Source organism: Trachurus trachurus (assembly GCF_905171665.1).
Source record: "Trachurus trachurus genome assembly, chromosome: 14".
Lineage (NCBI taxonomy): Eukaryota > Metazoa > Chordata > Actinopteri > Carangiformes > Carangidae > Trachurus > Trachurus trachurus.
In genome coordinates, this window is record NC_139903.1 from 32168052 (window position 1) to 32186989 (window position 18938).

General features: G+C 43.9%; 2 protein-coding genes across 2 annotated transcripts in view; one reads left to right on the top strand and one right to left on the bottom strand.

The window, feature by feature from the left end:
* Positions 1-18938, bottom strand: part of LOC310996604 (protein NLRC3-like) — a gene marked incomplete at its 5' end in the record, with an annotated part of 229073 nt that overhangs the window by 102423 nt on the left and 107712 nt on the right. The window lies entirely within an intron of this gene.
* On the top strand, positions 2065-7772 carry LOC310997587 (uncharacterized protein). Its single transcript, XM_083987339.1, has 2 exons — positions 2065-5624; positions 5787-7772. Exons 1-2 carry the CDS (start codon positions 5021-5023, stop codon positions 6635-6637), a joined length of 1455 nt encoding a protein of 484 aa, XP_083843465.1. The 5' UTR covers positions 2065-5020; the 3' UTR covers positions 6638-7772.

The following is an 18938-nucleotide window of genomic DNA, read 5'->3' on the forward strand; positions in this document are numbered from 1 at the left end:
GCAATCCTGACATTGGTGGACTCACACAGACCAACGATCGATGAACTGAGACGGCTGCTGTCAATGCACCTGAAAGAGGACTGGCACAAAATTGCCCCCACAGTCCGTGGGGCAGATAATCTGAGACTGAAAAATTGCGACATAAACCATGCCGACAATCACGCATACATGGGAATTGTCAAACCGCTGTGTGATAAGTTCAAAGAATTGTTTCCCGTTGTTGTGGACTGGGACAAAGCCGCCATTGACCAAGGGGTTAACGAGACTGTCGCTGCATACCTCCTTAGGCTGAAAACAGCTATGGTAACCCACGGGGGCATGACACCAGAAGAGGCGGAGGGAAAAGCAGGTGGAAAGTTCAGATCACAGGTCACCTCTGCTTTTGTGAATGGATTGAGATATGAACTCCGCGACCATGTGCAAAAGGTTTTCTTGCCATGGCGACACGCAAGCCTGGAGGTGAACGCCAGCTATGCACAGGGGGCAGAGCAGAACTTTGAAAAGGCCAAGGACAACAAGCTGCAGGCTGAAAGGAGGGCGGCGGACAAAAAACAAAGCCACATAATGGCATCGCTGGCTGCAGAAAGTGAGCGCAACCACGACCACCGCAGACGAAGATGGCAAAACAGAGGCCGTGGCCGCGGACGCGGAGCAGCTGGCCGGGGTGGTGGAGACAGAGACTGTTGTTATCGTTGCGGGCAGAAAGGACATTGGTCACGGGACTGCCGCACGCCCATGGAGGCAGAGGATTGACTAGATGAGGGGAGCAGGGCTCGGGACGGATCTGGTGGACACTCGGTGCCGGCTGGGAGCATGCTGGAAACACGTGAGAGCACTTACACTAACACAAACACACACACATTGAGCAGCACTGGTACACAGACACATGCTAAGCACCCTCACACAGACGCTGATTTAAAGCTCATACACGAAAAGATTCATTGTCTCGAGACAGACCACAAAAACAAGCAGCAGAATGATATGTCTACCTTATATTTGTCTGAAGCATACAAACAAATGCCTAGATACATATTGGTGGTTAATGACGTTGCTGTGTCTTTTTTGGTCGACTCCGGGGCTACTGAATCTGTGATACGGAGCTCAGAATTTGGAAAACTACAGCCTAAATTAAGCGGCAGATATCAGAAAACAGTGGGGGTGGGTGGGAAGCCTTTCCTGGAGCGATACTCAACTCCATTGAAATGCTCTGATCCTGCTTTCGGACAGACGTTTAAACACTCTTTCCTCATCTCTGATAGATGTCCGGTAAACTTGCTGGGGAGGGATCTCATGTGTTTGTTGGATTTTTCTTTAAAATGTACGCCGGAGGGAATACAGATTGAGAGAAAAATGGAGGACAGATATCAGTGTTTTCATCATCCCGACACAGACATCACTGTAGAGTGGGAGCTCACCCTCCCCTCTTCTGTTTTGAAAAAGCTCAACAGCACGTGTGGGCGCTTTAACACCGCCCACCCGTGCTGCACAACACACATGCACTCGCGGTGTGACATTGAGAGCATAATGGATGAAATGATGTTGGGAAATGAACTGTTGCAGTTGGAATGGCTGTTTTGGGATGATGTGAAATGTGCTGCCTCCCTGAAATTACCTGAGCGAGCTGCTAAATGTGTAGATATGAAACAATCTGAACCACACATCATATTGGAGAATCCTGCATGTACAGATTTGACACATTGGGTGCAGACGTTGAAGTCCTCCTCAAACTGGGAGGGCACGGCAGATCCTCAGGTGGAGTTAAACAAAACCCTGAGGACCAAACGCAGATTGTTGAATTGTGATGTTGAAATCTCGAATGCATACATTTGTTTTGCCCCTCCCGATCATGATACTGATAACAACATGTTAAAATCAGCCACAAACATACCAGAATTAAAGGACACCCCTGCCCACCTGTGGGCTACAAATAAATACGATGTTGGGCTGATTAAGAATTGCGAGCCTGTAATAATAACACCTAAATCAGATTACAGGCCCTGTCGTAACCAGTATCCTCTCAGACGTGAAGCAATTGATGGCATCAGGCCTGTGTTTGATGCTTTGTTGAAAGCTGGCGTGATTGTACCGTGTGCTGATTCTCCGGTGAGAACCCCGATTTTTCCTGTGAAAAAGATTCGGCCTGAGGGCGTGCCTGCGGAGTGGAGATTTGTGCAAGACCTGCAGGCTGTAAACAGTGCTGTGCAGGCCAGGGCGCCGACGGTCCCGAATCCACATACTATTCTGTCTCAGATTCCAGCAGAAAGTAAATGGTTTTCGGTTGTTGATCTTTCCAACGCTTTTTTCAGCGTTCCTGTGCATCCAGACAGTCAATTTTGGTTTGCCTTTTGTTTTGATGGTAAAATGTACACATTCACTCGTTTGTGTCAGGGCTATTGTGAATCTCCGACAATTTACAATGCTGCTCTGAGGGAAAGCTTGGAAACTCTGGTGCTACCAGAGGGAAGTGTTTTGTTGCAGTATGTTGATGATATCTTGGTTGCGAGTGAGACCAGAGAGGAATGCGTTAAAGCCACTCTGGCTCTTTTGACCCATTTGGCTGAACAGGGGCATAAGGCCAGCCTGTCCAAACTGCAGTTTGTTGCCACAGAGGTTACGTTTCTGGGTCATGTCATTTCGGGGGAGGGGAAATCCCTCTCACCGAGCAGAATTGAAGCCATTCAAAAGATGCCAAAACCAGTCACTAAGAAACAAGTGATGTCTTTCCTGGGCGTCACCAGCTATTGTCGACAGTGGGTCCCACATTATTCTGAAATTGAGGCACCATTGGCATCAATTGCCCATGGAAAAGGCCTAAAAGCATCAGACCCTGTTACCTGGACTGACGAGGCTGACAAAGCCTTCACAGACTTGAAACTGACGTTGCAGACGCCTCCGACACTTGGTCTGCCTGACTGTTCACGACCTTTCACCCAGACTGTCGACGAAAAAGGGGGTTATATGACTTCAGTACTACTACAAGACCATGGAGGAAAGTTGAGGCCTGTAGCTTATTTCTCATCTAAGCTTGACACTGTGGCTGCAGGCCTGCCTCACTGCCTCAGAGCTGTGGCTGCAGCAGAGAAAGCAGTTATGGCATCACGTGACATTGTGGGATACACCGATTTGACCTTGCTGGTCCCACATGCAGTATCTCTCATCCTCCTCGAGCAGAAAACCTCTCATTTGTCTGCTGTGAGGTGGCTGCGTTACAATGCTGTTCTGTTGGAACTGCCAAATGTGAAGGTAAAGAGATGCACTGTTCTTAACCCTGCTAACCTTTTGCCAACAGCTGAAGACGGAGAACCACACGACTGTGTGGCAACAATAACATCCATTTGTTCCCCAAGACCTGACTTGAGTGATGTTGCAATTGACAATGCTGACTTTGATCTTTTTGTTGATGGTTCTGCTTCCAGGGATCCTGCTACGGGCAGTAACATTGCAGGTTTTGCTGTGACCACGCTTCATGACACTGTTGTGGCTGGGCCTCTGTCCTCATCCCACTCAGCACAGGCTGCTGAGCTGGTGGCGCTGACAGAGGCCTGCAAATTGAGTGAGGGGAAATCTGTGAACATTTACACTGACAGCAGATATGCCTGGGGGGTTGTTCACGATTTTGGCCAAATCTGGCGTAACAGAGACTTTTTAACTTCCACAGGAAAACCCATAGCGCATCATGTGCTGGTTGCTGCTCTCCTGGATGCCATGCTGTTGCCTAAACAACTTGCTGTGTGTAAATGTGAAGCTCACACTAACAACTCTGATCCTATCTCTCAAGGTAATGCTCGGGCAGATGCAGCTGCGAAAACAGCGTCAAAGCAGCCTTTATCTCTCCAGACACAGGCTGTTTCCCTAAACTTTCCTTCCTCCCCTCCCGCTGTGACCTCGGTTGAAATTGCTGACCTGCAGATAAGGGCCACACAGCCTGAAAAACAGTCCTGGAAGAATGCAAACTGCAGGGCTATTGACGGTGTGTGGACAGGCCCTGATGGCCTGCCCTGTCTCCCCAGGTTTCTTTTCCCTCACTATGCTAAGTTGACACATGGGTTGGACCATGTATCAAAAGGGGGTATGGTGAGTGAAATACGAAGACACTGGTTCACGAGAGGTTTCACAACTTACGCCACTGATTTTTGCAAAAGATGTGTGATCTGCTCCACAAACAATGTAGGGAGAGGGTTAAAGGTACCACAGGCTGCCCACCCTCCACCAGACAGACCATTTCAGCATTTGCAGATGGATTTCATCGAACTTACACCCAGTGAAGGCAAAAAGTTTGTTTTGGTTATTGTTTGCATGTTTTCAAAGTGGGTTGAAGCTTTCCCTACAGCAAAACAGGACTCCGCTGCAGTGGCAAAGGCTTTGATGCACCTGATAATTCCCAGATGGGGAATTCCAGCAAAAATCAGCTCGGACAATGGCACTCCCTTTGTGAGTGCTGCACTGAAACTGGTTGGTGAGTATATGGGCATTGACATGAGACAACATTGCTCCTACCACCCAGCCTCATGTGGTGCATGTGAAAGGGAAAATGGCACTTTGAAAAACAAACTTGCTAAAGTGTGTGAGGCTGCAAAACTGTCCTGGACCAAGGCCCTCCCCATCGTGCTGATGTACATGAGGGCGCGCCAGAGGAGCAGAAATGGCCTGAGCCCTTTTGAAATCCTGTTTGGGAGGCCTCTAAACACAGGGATTGGGCCCGTTAAGAGGCAGCTGCCAGACACTGGCCTTTGTGAAGATGAAATGTTAAGATATTGTGCAACTTTGTCGTCTGTTTTGTCTGATATTCACAAACAGGTTAAGGCGGCCCTCCCCAAACCGGCAGAGACAAAACTCCATGACCTCGGTCCTGGAGATTACATTGTCGTGAAAGACTTCAGACGTAAGCACTGGAAAGCTCGGAGGTGGAACGGACCGTTCCAAGTGCTTCTGGTGACGGAGACAGCAGTCAAGGTTGCAGAGAGAGCTACGTGGATTCACGCCAGTCACTGTCGACGGGTTCCTGATCCACACGCACGCCATGCACCTGATCGAGAGACCACGACCATACCATCCCCTTAGGCGCCTCGGATGCGGCCTAAGGGTGGCGACTGGCATCCTGCTGGTCATCTCCATCGGGGTGGGATTGATTGTGCTGTGTGTGGAGAAGCTCCACAACCAGGGGGCGAAAAACAGCAGCACAACAATCTTTTCCCCCACCGACAACGAATCTGAAACAGCACACACACCTCACCGCCTGGTGAGGAGATCTGCTGGTACCACCAGCAATGAGACATCAAGGCTGGAAGACAACATGTGGTATCGTGCCCTGATGGCTGCGGCAAGGAAGCTGACCAACGAGAGCTGCTATGTCTGCGCGGCCCTGCCACATGAAATGGGTAATTCATTGCCACTGCAATCCTATCCTCTAAATGTTTCTGAAACTTTAGGGGCGATGATTGCATTCACCCTGGGAGACCACGGGCCAGAGCGCGTGATTCACAACCTCACAGAGGAGCTGCTGAAGATCAACGTGAGTGTTGTGAATTACGAGGGGTCACAAGTTCGCTTCTGGAATGTTTCCAGAGGAGTGCAGGAGGGAGTCTACCACTCCCTGATGACCACAAATCCCACCCGTCACAGAGGTGCAGTATGTTTCACACGTGATTGTGTTTCCCCCAGAGATCACTTTCTGGGGAAATCTGTATGTGTGCAAACTGTGGCGGCGACGTGTGGAGTAATGTGGGATAACAACATGAATGATTGCAGAGGGAACGTGCCATATGTCAGTGCTTTGAATCTCACAGGTACCACCAGTCTGAACCGCACTGGCATCGACAACCCCATCGTCTACATGCCGTCCACTGATGGCTATGGATCACTCAGGCATCATGTCTGGGTGTGTGGAAAACATGTCTATCAGGCTTTGCGACCTGGTTGGTGTGGAACTTGCTATTTAGCTAAACTGTTGCCAGCTGTCAGGATTGTGCCTGACCTGAATCATTTCCACACTAACTATGACCACTACTACCCACCACACCGGGACAGGAGAGACTCTGACACAGTGCATGAACGAGTCAGCACTGTGGAGAAGATCTTTGGGGCTCTCCTGCCTGGCTATGGTGCAACGAACAATGCATTTAAGATCAATGACATTGCTCTGGACTTGGAAGATCTCACTGGCACAGTGGACACAGGTTTTGGGACACTCACACCAGCCGTGCAGGGCCTCAGCAATGTGGCTCTGCAGAACAGGGTGGCCATGGACATGGTGTTAGCAAACCAGGGGGGGGTCTGTCATGTTGTGGGTACTGATTGCTGTACTTATATTCCTGACATATCTGATAATATGACCCATGTTGTTGCACACCTGAATGATTTGTTGCATTTGCAGAAGAGCCGAGACACGGAAGAGAACGCAGGTAATGGTTGGTGGTCTTGGGCTCCATCTACCGGGTGGCAAACTACACTGTTGCATTTGTTCGCCCCGGTCCTGGCTGTCCTTGTAGGTCTGAGTGTTGTCCTGTGTTGTGTTGTGCCACTAGTCAGATCATTGGTGACGTCAATGATCTCAGCTGCTACTGAGCGGTTTGTGCAGATGGAAGAGATTGAAGAGGAGTGGGCTCCCCCGTACGGGGATCAGGATGAGCTCCTTTAAGTTTTGATATTTTCAGTTCATTCGCTTGTGTTTTCTTTTTCTTCTACATTGAGTGATGATTAGGTAATAAGCTGATTCTTAAAAATGTTTGAGTTAGGTTCGTCAGAGAACACTATGCTTTAATTCGCATGCATTACTAGAAGATGTGATTTTTGTTTTTGATGTTTTCTTTGCTTATCTTTTACAGTGTGATTTTGTCAATGGATAGGGTTCATTTGAAAGGATGATTTTGATTTTCATATGATAGTGTTTTTGTTTTATCCTGTTTTTTCATGTGACTACGTCAATGCTTCAGGGATAACTTCCAAAACACTTCAGTTTTATACCTTTTGATGCTTTGTATCTTTTTTAATCATACCACTTGTTACTTTGATTTATCTTTCCACATATTATTTGAAGTAGATTAGTTATGTAGTAGAATATGGGATTTTTTCCTCGTTATACTAGAGGTTTTTCCCTTTTCTCTTAGATTGAGTGCAGATAGACGGATGAGTCTTTTGCCCCCCTCTTGTCAAGTGAGGGGGGGGATTTTGGCTCATCTGTTCCTGTGGACTGTGTTTTCTCTGCCCGGGGTCGGTAACCTCCCAAGTTGGAGACTGGGTGCGCTAGTGTTTAGCTGGTGCGGGGCAGGGAAACAGAGAACATGGGGTAGATAATTACAAAATTTCCTATTATTATGGTTTAGCATAAGAATGCTAAAAAGGGTGGAATGTAATGGCAAATTTTGATGTAACCCAGGGAATGCTTTAAGACTAGAGCACAAACATGTTATTCGAGTGAACATTCCTGTGCTGACAATTTATGTGGCCTTATCAGGGGAAGCAATATCCACACTTAGCAGGCCCGAGGTCAGGACCTGAAGAAACTCTTTGACACAGTGCCTGTTCTGTGTGGATTAACCACTCTCACTATCAGGTGGTAAAGCCAGGCATGGCTGTCAGGGCGCCATATATTTTGTCTGTTCAAAGCTTTGTTTTACTATAAGATAACATGTCTCTAAACCTTTTCAGCTCACTCACTCACTGACTGTACTCCTGTTCGGTTGTGTTGTGTGACTCCATTCATGAATGCCTTTTATTAAAACTCAAGAAAGACAGCTGACGTGTCCAGTCATCCTTTTTTAAATACTTTGGTGAAGGAACAACATTTTTTGCCACCACAGTGTGTATGCGAGTGTGTGAATTGAGGGGTTATGATGGGGCCCAGGTGAACCATCAGATTTAGGATTTAGGTTTATTGTTTTCTTTATTTTTCTTGATTTAGTATTTGTTTCATGATTAATTAATTAAGAAATCATTTAGGCTATTTCTGGCCAGAGGTTATTTTCTTTGGTTACTTTTTGGTTTCTTTGTTTCATTTGGTTTTGGGTTAAACAGCAATCATTTATTGGGCTAATCTGTGTTTTTCCCTTAACCTGGTTAATTTTGTATTAAGATAAATTGTTTCTATTTTTTTTGTTTTTGTTTTGGAAACTGTTATATTAATTGTTTGTGTTTATTGTTTATGGTGGTTCCCTTATTAATTGTCCCCTTTCTGTTTCCTGTTCCTAGTATCCGAGAGCCAGCGGTGGAGGTGGTGTCCCTGGGTGATGGTTTCCCTCTGTGTGCTGTGTGACACCTTCTTGGTTTGTTTTCTCTACACATTATAGTTTTGAGTTGTTTCACGTGTGAATGGGGTGCTCTTTAACATGAAGGATTTCCTTCCCCTCTTACCCCTCCCTGCTGTGCCTTCTCATCATTACAGGAACTAGTTATCCCCCCATTCCCCCCCCTATACTTTTAAGCTTGCAATATTTGGATATCTGTTGTGAAAATAAAATCTATTGTTATAATTTATTGAACCACGTCTCCTGCCATTTTGAGTTGCGTACCTGTGTGTCCTTTTTGTTTTGTTGATTATATTTAAATTTCACTTTAAAGGTCCTGGGGTGAAACCCCCCAGGTGGCGTTGTCGGTTTAAGTTACAGCAATTATAGATTTGAGTAAATTCCCTTTATTAATTTAATTATTATTTTTGGTCCACCCCTCGTACCGCCACACTTGGCGTTGTCGGCAGGATTAATTCAGTTAAGGCGGAGACGTGTGTTCCTTATTTAGGTATTTTTTTGTTGTTTTTCTTCATTCCCTTGATTGTGGTTGAATGAACAGAGTGTATGGTGTGAGTGAATGTGTGTGAGTTAAAGGCGAAGCAGCAGTGAGTCTCCTTTTTGTAATTATAATATTTGTGTCCGTAGTTTAAATGTCAGCATCAGAAAACATGGAGGGACAGATGCAGGAGTTGAGGGACCTAGTAGCTCAGTTGAGGGCGGAGAATGAGAGGTTACAGAGAGAGCAGGCAGAAGTTCTGCCTGGTCCTAGTTCTGCACCTCCCATTGCCCGCGAGCCTCCTTTAGCACCACCCTCTTCTAGCGCCCCTGCGACAGAGCGACTTATCTTAGTACCCAGAGACAGGAAGTGTCCTGTGTTTAGGGGTAGATCAGGCCTAGGGCTAGAGGAATGGGTTGAGGAAGTCCAGGCGTGCATGAGGGCCCGTCGTCTGTCTACAGCTGACCAAGCCTTCTTCCTTTTTGACCACTTGGAGGGAGAAGCACGTGACGAGATAAAATATCGTTCGACCGTAGAAAGAAACGACCCGGCCAAGATTATTGCTGTATTGAGAGAACTGTATGGTTGTACCGACTCCTATGTTGCCCTGCAGGAGGCGTTCTTCTCCAGGCGACAGCAGGAAGGGGAGACGCTCCAAGAGTTCTCCCTTGCTCTGATGAGCTTGATGGCTTCCATAAAACAACAGGCTCCGAGCGAGATGCCAAACACTGAGGTTTTGATGCGCGACCAGTTCGTCGAATATGTCATCGATGGTTCCCTCCGGCGAGAGCTAAAGCAGCTGGTGCGCAGACAGCCTGCAGTCTCCCTCCTGGAGGTAAGGGCAGAGGCAATCAGGTGGGAGCGGGAGGGGTTATCAGGGGGTGCGCGCGGCCGTAGCCACTCAGTCCCTTCGGTCATGGGTTTGCAGTACGGTGTGCAGGGTATTCCCCCAGCGGTTAGCCCAAGTTCAACTTCTGAATTGCAGGAAGTGAAGGAGATGTTGAAGCTTCAACAGGAGCAGTTAAATAGACTCACTGAATCTCTTTCCCAGCTGCAGAATAACTCTCAGCGTAATCACCCTCCTTACTATGGTCCAGTAATCTGCAAGCGGTGTAATCAACCTGGCCATTTTGCCAGGGAGTGCGAGGGGGCGCGTGGCCCTCCTCGGCCCCGGCCCCATGCGCCTGCTCCTTCCCGGCCTCTTGCGCCGGCTCCTTTCCGGCCGAACAGGCAGCAAGGCCCAGCACAGCATCTGGGAAACTAGCACCCACCGAACTGTGGAGTCAAAGTTCGGGAGGGGTAACCATCGGCTCATCGGACATTTCAAGCACTGAGGGGGGAGCTAAGCTAATTTCTGCTTGTCCGCACGTGGACGTAGTCATGGGGGGAGTAAAAATTCCTTGTTTAGTGGACACAGGATCCATGGTCTCCACTATTTCGGAAAGCTTCTTCCGGCAGCACTTTCAGGCTGGAGTTCAGGGGAAGCTCCAACCTTGCCATTGGCTGCAACTTCAAGCCGCCAATGGCTTGCCAATCCCATACCTCGGTTATTTAGAGCTTGAAGTCACACTCTGCGGTAGGTCGTTGCCAGGGTGTGGGTTACTGGTGGTCAAGGACCCCCCGGCGGGTGGAGCACCTTACTCGGTAACACTTTACAATAACCATTGTTTATAAATGGTAAATAGACTATTTATAAATGGTTTAATAGACCATTTATAAATGGTTAATAGATAGTTTACTAATGTTTAACCATCATTTATAAACAGCTTATAGACCAATTATAAATGGTAAATAGACCATTTATAAAAGGTAAACAGATAGTTTACTCATGTTTAACCATCATTTATAAACAGCATATAGACCAATTATAAATGGTAAATAGACCATTTATAAATGGTTAATAGACCATTTATAAAAAATAAACAGATAGTTTATTCATATTTAACCATAATTTATAATTGGCAAACAGATAGTTTATTTATGTAAGTTAATAGTTAATTTACCATTAACAAGCAATTAAATTATGATTAATAATGTTTATTAATTATTAAGGGACTATTTATTAAATGTTTATATAGAGTTTAAATATTGGTTGTAAAACATGTATAAAGATTAAAATGTGTATCAGTGGCACTTTGTAAATGGTTAATAATTGGTTTATAAACCATCTATAAACATTACTTAGATGGTTATTGTAAAGTTGCAACATATGTTCGTAATACTTTGTAAATGATTAATAACTGGTTTATAAACCATCTATAAACATTACTTAGATGGTTATTGTAAAGTTGCAACATATGTTCGTAATACTTTGTAAATGATTAATAATTGGTTTATAAACCATCTATAAACATTACTTAGATGGTTATTGTAAAGTTGCAACATATGTTCGTAATACTTTGTAAATGATTAATAATTGGTTTATAAACCATCTATAAACATTACTTAGATGGTTATTGTAAAGTTGCAACTGATGTTTGTAATACTTTATAAATGCTTAATAATTGATTTTTAAACCATCTACAAGCATTAATTGGATGGTTATTGTAAAGTTGTGACTGATGTTTATAATGATTAGTAAGATGTTTGTAAACCATCAAGTAACATTCATTTGTTCACCAAAATTGCAGTTGATTTTTATGATAAACTTTATACACATTTATGAACAAACCTTGAAATCAATGTTGTTTTGCAGCACTACACTACAAAAAACTGTGTGGGAGAAAGAGAGAGACAACAGATTATCAATAAAACCTTTATTACAAAACTGCAGTAGCCACCATATTATTTTAAAAATATTTAGTGGCATGATAAAAGGTACAACCTGGACTTCAGATGCCCCCCCAGCCACCCTCTCCCACCTGTGACCCCCCCCTCCTGTCAGGTCGGGCTGAGAAAGGATGTTGGCAGTTACCTGGAGGCTGCGTTTCATCTGCTGTCAGTGAAACAGCTTTGGTCACATTAAAGGGACAGTTCACCCAAAATTGAAATTTCACCCTCATGTGGACTAAGGGCTGGGAGAAGTTTCAGAGTCCTCCGTGGCTTCTCTGAGTTACAGGGGGTCTGTAACTCCCCCTACAGTCCCCTCAGTTACAGGGGGTCTGTAACTCCCCCTGTAACTCAGAGAAGCCACGGAGGACTCTGAAACTTCTCCCAGCCCTTAGTCCACATGAGGGTGAGTAGATAATGAATTTCAATTTTGGGTGAACTATCCCTTTAAGTTGAGTGGACTCTTTTCTTCCAGTTTTTTTGCTTTCATTAACACACTCTGTAACTGTAACGTGTCTGCTCTCACACACCAACTATAACTGTGACTGCATACGATGCAGACATGTAAACGCTTCAGCTTCAATGGCCATTTCAATTGCTTTGGTTTCTATTTTTCAACTAGGATACGTTTACAGCTAAAACAAAACAAACAAGCTGTTTACCCTGGCCCACTGAAGCCTGGTGTTTCTCAGTGCAAGTGTTACTCATAAAACAACAGGACTGGAAAAAACAAACAGGAAAAAACAGTTTAAAAGACACACTAGAAGTGATAACATGTGTAACTTACAAATCATGGGAGCCAACTGCTCAACCAATTACTTCTTCTCCCTTTTGTTGTATGGTATGAGCTTACCCACTGCTTTATTTTTGGCTATTTTTGCCCGGACTTCTGCGTCATTTTTAATCATGTATTCACATTTGCTGACTAAGTCTGCAATTTTATCTCTTTTACAGAATCCTGCCAGTAGTTTGTCAAACGTATTTGGGCAAGCTATGGCAAGCTCCGCGATTGCTGCTTTACATCTTACTGTCAGCTCCGTTACACCAGCAAATGTACATGCTTCGCCCAATGTTTTTCCACTGTTGTATGCCCTCAACACCCTCTTGTATCGGGCAATGATCTCCGTGGGACGACAGGCTGCAAAAGTAAGAGAAGAGTGAATTAATAAGGATTAACTGGTCAATCAACAAATCACAAGGTAGTGCACAAGTACTGTCTGGAACATCTCAATTTATGTATTTGTATGCATATCTAGCTGCTATGCTTGCTACAGCATTAAACTAATTCAGTACTAAAACAAATTAGTTCAATACCCCAAGAATTGGAACATCTGGTTCCAAATATAAAAACATGGTTACTCAAGATAATCCACAAACCTCATGAACAGTCTCATTGAAAACTATGACTGTCATCTTTGGTAGATGTAGGGATGCACCGAATATATTCAGCCGAATATTGAAAAAAGAAAAAGAAAAAAAGAAGAAGCCACATTTGGCCTTCCGTGGAATGAGTGAAAAGCAAGGGCAAATATTAGCGGCATGTTTTAATGACACAATCAAATAATGTGAAGTGACGCAGTGACCTGGCGGCAAATGTCGGCAGTGTGGCTTCAGGAAACTTTCTTCAGCCCGCGACTGAGTTCTGCAAGTTTACATATGTCCAACTGTATTTCTCGGTCTCTGTGTGTGCCTGTAGGTCAATGCGCTAGGACACAGAAACATGCACAAGGTACTTGTGTGCCTGTGAGCCACTGTCTTTCACGCACAAAACTCAAAAGCCGTAGTGGCGCACATTTGATGCACATCTTTTTTCATATACGGCATAGACAGCTCAGGCTCAGTGAACCCTGAGCTAGGGATTTGACTTGAGTTTGTTGAGCCTGCTCCCTGAAACAAACTCCAGAACAGACCTGTCCTGTGATGGTCAGCCTCCTTTCATATTTAAGCTGAAAATCACAGGGCATGTCTGATGATACAAGTCAGCATGATATGTAAAAGATGATTAACCTTTCATTTTATATCATACAAAACACCAAAGATGTGTATAAATAAAAATTATGTGCTTAAAAGTAAAATAAAATTTAAACAAATAAATTATAAGACGTGCAACAAATGCGCACTGTTAATTTTAACCACATTCAGTATTCGGCCAAGTGTTTAATTTTATTCAACTTTGGCCACAAATTTTCATTTCTGTGCATCCCTAGAAAATAGTGACTGTGGATAATCTTCAATTACCAGGGGTCTCATTTATAACCGTTGTGTACGCACAAAACGGGGCTGAAAGTGGCGTACGTGACTTTTCACGTCAAGGTTGTGATCTATAAAAAACAGACTTGACGGGAGAATGTGCGCAGCTCTAAGCAAACTCTGAGCCATGCGTACGCATGGTTTGGAGGAAAAGGGGAATTGGCGACACAGACGGTGTGGTGGTGAACTGAAGTCAGACTCAGGAAATGATGAGTGAGAAGAACGATTATGTTTTTATTATCGGCCGTCACACATTTAATTTCAACCCGTATGCGTTAGATCCATGTTGCCACGGTGATTTAATTCAACAGCGCCCTTATTTTGCATCGGACTGGTGTTTCAGAAACATCTTCTTAGAATCTAACTGAAAATTCCTTCTCTATATTTAATCACCACCGTCTCTCCGTCATATTGTCCACTCCCGGAGCGCAGGAGGAGGAGAGGACGCCGCGGCTGCATGGGATAAATACATGGTGTAAATAACTATATGTTCCTATGATACTGTGTGAACATATGATCGAGAGTCAATTAAATCTCAAACCCTGGGGAAAAAAAATCCAGTAATCGTTCGCACAACTGTTACATTCTGTTTTCTTGTTATCAAGAGAAGTGTCATGTTTGATCATTCCTCAGAATGTAACTGATTCTGCTAATTATTCAAAGTTTTATCGATCAGTCTAATTACTGTAAATAATACAGCGGTGAGCCCCTTGCGTAATTCTGCACCACGGCACCGCTGGAGGAGAAAGGAGGGAGAGGGAGACCATGATGAATGGTTAATAACTCGTTTCAGATTAAAACTGTTGTCATTGTTGTAACTATGTGCTGAACCGGGTCCAGCATGTGAGAGGGCAGCGCACCAAAACAACACCGCGTGCGCTCTGAGCCGCTGACGCTGTTAACAGCTGCAGCAACACGTCACGTCGCCACTTTCACACCTGCAGCTGATTCACAACAGCGACAGAACAAGAGCACGTCAGGCTCATTGACATGCAGATCACATTCATGTGGTGGTTTGCATTGACCATCTACGGTTAAAACAGGGCGTGTACAGGGCGGAACGTGAAGCGGATTCAGCTGCGCACACTTGTAGGAACTCTGTGATTTATAAAGGGAAGTTTGCTTACAAGTGTGCGTACGCAGGGTTTTATAAGTCTGAATATTTACTGGCGCACGCAAAACTTGGCTTTTGGGCGTACGTACACTTTTAGTAACGATCCCACGCACAGTTTTATAAATGAGACCCCAGGTCATGATTTCTGTAAGGAAACATTGCCTTCGAGTTTTTCCAATGTATATTTTCACACTTTGAGCACCACAAACCCAATCCCATTCAACTCCAATGTATTGGGGTGATAGTAGACATCTCTACAGCTGATGTCTCTAAGAGACTATCTTGATGGATTAATATCACTCTGGGGAAGAGGAAAATATGTTGCTGTTTTTTTCTTTTGTATTTTTTGTGAACTTCTCCTTTACATGATAGGTCGTGGTAGATGAGTACTGTACAACCACTTTGGTAATGAATTTCAAACCACAACTTACATCCCTAAGCATGAATGTTTCAGATTTCTAAGCTAACATCAATAAAACTTTGTTAAATATGAACCGTCCCTGTGACTCACCTCTTCTGCCAAGTGATGGCTTTCCTTTTGCCACTTTCTTCATCTTCTTCTTCTTCTTCTTTCCCTTTTCGATGTGGCTCTTTTTTTTGTCCCTTTTCTTTTTGTACCGTTTTCTTCTTTTCCTCTCATCCTCTGAAGAGGAGGACGAGGAAGAGGAAGAGGAGTAGCTGGAGTCAGCAGATGAAGAGGAGGAGGTGGCGGATGAGGGGTGTGCAGATGATGATAACTCTGTCACTGCATTGCCCTGGGCTAAAAAGAGAAAATTGTGTTGTGTAAATAATAATAATAACCAAGGATGCACATGGGTGGTGCACATGTGTGGACAAAATAAACACCAGACAACACGTGAAAAAGCTAATTTGTGTACTCATATTTTTGGGACATAGTTAGTCCACTTTACTGAAATAATGTCATCACTACCGTTTACAAGCCGTCTGTGAACACAGCATTCAGAGCTGTTCCCCTCCAAAGCAGCGTTAGTCAAGCGAGGCAGACAATCAGTTGAAAGAGTGGCCCGTGTTAACAGAATGAAACATTGAAATCAAACTAAATTTTAAATACCCCATTGTTTCACAGGAGTTACTTTCTAAATCACAAATTAACACATGCACACCTCCACACAACCTGCAGGAACACACCACACTGCTGAGTCTGTTAATTCACTTAAAACTGTCCACTGTAGTCTGCCTATTCTGGATGCACGAGCACCCACACGTGGGTTTGTGTGTGTGTGCGGCTTTGTTTTTCGAGGTAAATGCAAAGCTGGTATCGTGCTGGTGCGGCTTATATTCAGGTGCGCTCAATAGTCCGGAATTTACGGTATGTGCTTCACTGCAGGTGAGGCAGTGTTCATACGTTAGGAAAAACAAAACTGATTCTGATACTGATATTTGGATTGGGTATGGAGAGAAAATAGTTTTGAGGAGAAAGAAACAAACTTACCTGCAAGTTTTTGTCTAAGGGAGGCCATCTCCTTGCTCAATTTCTGTACTTTGAGTCTCAGCAGATGTTCTCTTTTCTTATACTTCTTTATCATGACTGCTGCTGTTGGACTCATGACTGAAAATGAGAGAAATAATGTTGAGTGCATCTAAAATCATGTTAGAAATGTTAAGTACATGCCATAATTAAGTAGAATATTAGAACATAATGGGACATAGTCTTCACATGATTGCGACTAGGGGTAATGATACTGTATAAAATGTAGATTCTATGACAACCCGCCGGTGCATATTCTCATTTGTCCAGGTCATAGTATTTCAAAGGAGGTTAAATCGAAAGCAACTGGACTTAGTTATTTGTCTAGGAAGACGTTTCACCTCTCATCCAAGAGGCTTCATCAGTTCATGTACGCAGCTGACCAGGCTGGGACTGGTCCAACTATCTGGTGTGGAGACTCACTATTTAACCTCTTGTGTGGGCGTTTCACAAGGGTGATGATGTCACTGGTTCCCTTTTGTGCTCCAAGTGCCAACGACTGTCACTCCAAATAACACAAATAGCACAAATAACTAAGTCCAGTTGCTTTCGATTTAACCTCCTTTGAAATTCTATGACAACGCTTAAGTTAGCTTCTGATTCGCCAGCCTCCGATTTAGCACTTAAGGGTAAAATTAACGTAACGTGCAGTGCGACTGTTGTTTATTTATTTATTTAAAAGGGACAATACACATTAATGAACATTCGTACGTGTGCACAAATGTAAATGCATCAGAGTTAGCAACTTGCTAATTTGCATCCGTAGTCCCTTGGCAGGTAACACACAAACAGACAGAAATGCACAAGAATTATACAGTGGTTCACAATCATATACACAGTCATACCTACGTATACATAAAGTGCATGTGATCTGTAAAGTGCCTGGTATAAAGTGCCAGTTTCTAAAGTGCAAGTGCAAGTTTGTGTCTAGTGTCTAAATGGATGGATCCAGAATGTGATGGCCCGCACCAAGACATTGGAGACTACAGTAGCAGCAGTTATATAAGTACCATTCACACACATACTTAGAGATAAATTGCAATATAGAAAAATAAGACAAATGCAGTGCATGCAGACGTATATAGGCATGCACTGCACAACAACAAGAAAACTAGACGAATTGACCACACAAAAAAACAAGGCAAGTGCAGTGCATGCATACAGAATAGAACAGATTGACCAAAAGTTGTGCGTCTGAGAGGTACCTCTTGTTGTTGTTGTACACTGATTTGTCTGTTTTTGTGACACTTTTTGATGTAAAAACATTTTAGACATTTTTGGTAAGACATTAACTTTGCCTGACATCCACTATTGTATTTGTGAAAGGTTTATTTTGTTTGTGAAAATGCTGAATGTAAGATTTCACCAGTTTTTTTTTTGTTTGATTATCTACAGACCTCATTAGACCAGGTCCAGGAGGCTAAACATTCATTAAAAAAATTTTCAGTTTCAGTTTCTGATCTGTGAAACCTTTATTCTATTTGTGAAGTCGAGGCATAGTGGTTTTGATCAGGACCTTGTCTAATGTGATCTATATGCTGAGAAAACAGTGAAATGTGCCTTTATTGCATTTTCACAAACAGAATATAGGTTTCACAGATCAGAAACTGTGTTATAATGAATGTTTAGCCTCTTTAGGATAACATAGGCCAGATTTGAGAAGTCTAGGTACAGTGGTTTTTGATCTGGACCGGATCTAATGTGGTCTATATGATGAGAAAACGGTGAAATCTGCATTAGCATTTTCACAAATAGTAATATGCTAATACGGGAAGCAACTGCAACAAATAAACCTTCAGACTCTACCTTTAACAAGGAACAGTGTGAACCGGACTTTGAAACACAGTATCATTTTTCTCCTTTTTGGACTTTTACAGTGAAACGCCTACCGCTGCTAACGTTAGCAGCTAACAAGCTAACGTTAGTTTAGCTAAACCACGTGCTCACAGGTCAACATTAGCTAACTTACCGTCGGTCTGAGATTTGTCTCTCTTGTCAGCATCAAGGGTGTCGCTAGAAATATAAAAATCATCCTGGTCATCTTCGATAGCGTTACTGCCATCACTACTGCCGACCATGCTGCCGACGTCCGCCATGATGCATTGGTCAGGTGCGGTTGGCGGTGTTTTCTCTGTCGACGGTGGCGACGGTGGCAGTGTCGCCAAATTGTCGTCTTTTAAGACTTTTCTAGACCTTGTGAAAGGTCTTTTGCTCATGCTGAAATAAAACCTTACAAGAAAAAAACAGTCGAGTAAGTTGAATGCACAATGTCTAATGGTCAGGACTCAGGAGGCTGTAACGTTAGTTGGCAAGAGACGGGTCTGAATTGGCCTGAATCTGCATGAAGAATATGGTGCGTTCAAGTAGAACTCGGAGGTCGTAAATTCCGGCTTCCGAGTAGAAAAATAAAATAACAGCCGGTATGCTTTCTTAACCCCCAGTTTGTCGTATGATGTAATTTTACCATGGCAGCCCACATTGTAAACTGTGAAAAAAAATGTAAATTTGATGTGTTTTTATGAATTTTATTGACCTCAACCTCTGACTTTGTTACTCGAATGCACCCAGGTCTAAGATGACGTGTTTCCCACGTCC

What these genes read in the sequence shown, in the direction of transcription:
- LOC310997587 (XM_083987339.1), top strand. Translation starts at nt 5,021, where the DNA reads ATGCACCTGATCGAGAGACCACGACCATACCATCCCCTTAGGCGCCTC. An exon ending in AAATCCCACCCGTCACAGAG is followed by an intron (nt 5,625 to 5,786) that starts GTGCAGTATGTT and finishes TGAATCTCACAG; the next exon opens with GTACCACCAGTCTGAACCGC.